Source organism: Austrofundulus limnaeus, unplaced genomic scaffold (genome assembly GCF_001266775.1).
Source record: "Austrofundulus limnaeus strain Quisiro unplaced genomic scaffold, Austrofundulus_limnaeus-1.0 Scaffold587, whole genome shotgun sequence".
Classification (NCBI taxonomy): Eukaryota; Metazoa; Chordata; class Actinopteri; order Cyprinodontiformes; family Rivulidae; genus Austrofundulus; species Austrofundulus limnaeus.
The window spans coordinates 310,236-311,936 of record NW_013952989.1 but is presented as its reverse complement, the minus strand read 5'-3'; the positions used below and the strand labels follow the sequence as shown (position 1 = coordinate 311,936).

Genomic DNA, 1,701 nt, shown 5'->3' with positions numbered 1-1,701 from the left:
TTATATTTGTTTGGTGGATAACTCAGGATTATGGTAAACTGACATCATTCTTTCTGACTCAACAACTTCTATGTTGTTCAGTTTTTCATTGAATTTACATGATATTAAACCTGTTACTTTCTAACATTCTAATTCTAGATTTTAGTTAGTATTTTATCTAGGTTTTAATTCTAGGTAACATTCTGCGGTAGCAGTAGGTAATTGCCGTTGCCCGTGGTTCTTTAATTTGAGGAAATTGGTACTGGAAAGTCCTTGAAAGGTCCTTGAATTTGGTGCTGGCCTGGGTTTGGGAACCCTGTTTTAATATGTTCTCAGTTTTCTGGTTTTGCAGTCAGGGTGGTATTGATAAAGCTCTCACTGATGTTCCAGACTGTTTTGTTTGTGTGTCCTGAAGGAGTATGTAAAGCCTGTGTTACTGAGGCAGGATGCGGGGGCAGAGGTTGAGGACGACACCACGAGGCAGGTGGCCAGGACTGTCCTCTATCACTGTGTGTCTCTGTCTCTGGCTCTGCTCGCCCCCTTCATGCCCTTCATCACAGAGGAGCTGTGGCAGCGACTCCAGCCCTTCAGACCTGGACCTCCTGGGGATCTGACTCACACCAGCCTGTGTTTACAGCCCTATCCCACATCCACTCATCTGGTAGGACTTTACATCACACCTACCTGGACTGAAACATCATTTTATTACCTGAAGACCTTTGTTTTTGTCTACAGTTTGACTGATTCTCTGTCACAAGAAGGGTTGTGTTCATCATTTTCAAAGTCAAAGGCAGACAATGTTTTTTTTTTAGTTTGACCAAATTGATTCCAACTCTACCATTTCTCATTGATAAGATGATCTTAGTGTAAAACTCTTGGCTAGGCATTTTGTTGCATCACTCCATAATCAGTTTCTTCTGATTCCTATGGCTTATTGAGTGTTATTTGTGTCTTTCCTGTCAGGCACACTGGCATTTCCCTGAGGAGGAAAAAGATTTCCTGATGGTTCAGGAAGTGATTCGAGTGGCTCGCTCACTGCGAGCTCAATGTGGCCCAATAAAAGAAAAGCCTGTCAGTAAGTCAGCAGCTCAGAAATGAAGGCTCCCTCCTGACTGCTAGTTAGCTACATCTGAACCGTAGTTTTAACACGTGAAAAGACTCTGAGGTTTGTTGATGATTACATTTACATCAAAGCAGGTTTTTATGATCACGGTTTGTTTTGTTTCAGTGTGGGCAGTGTGTTCGCCCAGTCAGGCCCAGGTTCTCCTCCACTTTAAGTCAGCAGTTTGGACTTTAAGCCGGATCTCCAGCCTCCAGCTCTACTGTCCTGACGGACCAGACTGGCTCCCGTCTGTCCAGTCCACTCCTCCTCCTAAAGACAGTCTCATTGGTCTGGTGGACCACACGTGTCAGCTGCACCTCTACAGCCCCGTATGTATCAACCTGCTTCTGCAACCCTTGTAAAAAGGATGAAATAACCACTTTTGGAGGCCGTTCTCTCAGTAAAAATCATAGACATTTTATAAAACCTGGTATTAAGAAATGGTCACCATTGCTTATTTTAGATCAGGGGTTCTTAACCTTTTTGACCTCGGGGCCCAATTTATTGAACATAAAGTGGCACGAGGCCCAGTCAGACATTACCAATGTATGGATCAAAATGATAATTATTATAAATCTAAATTTTGGTTTAATTTGTATTGTATTTGCATTGTAACTAAA

At 42.7% G+C, this 1,701-nt stretch overlaps 1 protein-coding gene across 1 annotated transcript in view; it reads left to right on the top strand.

The window, feature by feature from the left end:
* The window catches only part of vars2 (valyl-tRNA synthetase 2, mitochondrial), a gene marked incomplete at its 5' end in the record, with an annotated part of 29,627 nt that overhangs the window by 21,311 nt on the left and 6,615 nt on the right, over positions 1-1,701 (top strand). Inside the window, 3 exon segments of the mRNA XM_014026750.1 lie at positions 395-640; positions 943-1,054; positions 1,208-1,410. Of these exon segments, the coding sequence (XP_013882204.1) occupies positions 395-640; positions 943-1,054; positions 1,208-1,410 (561 nt within the window).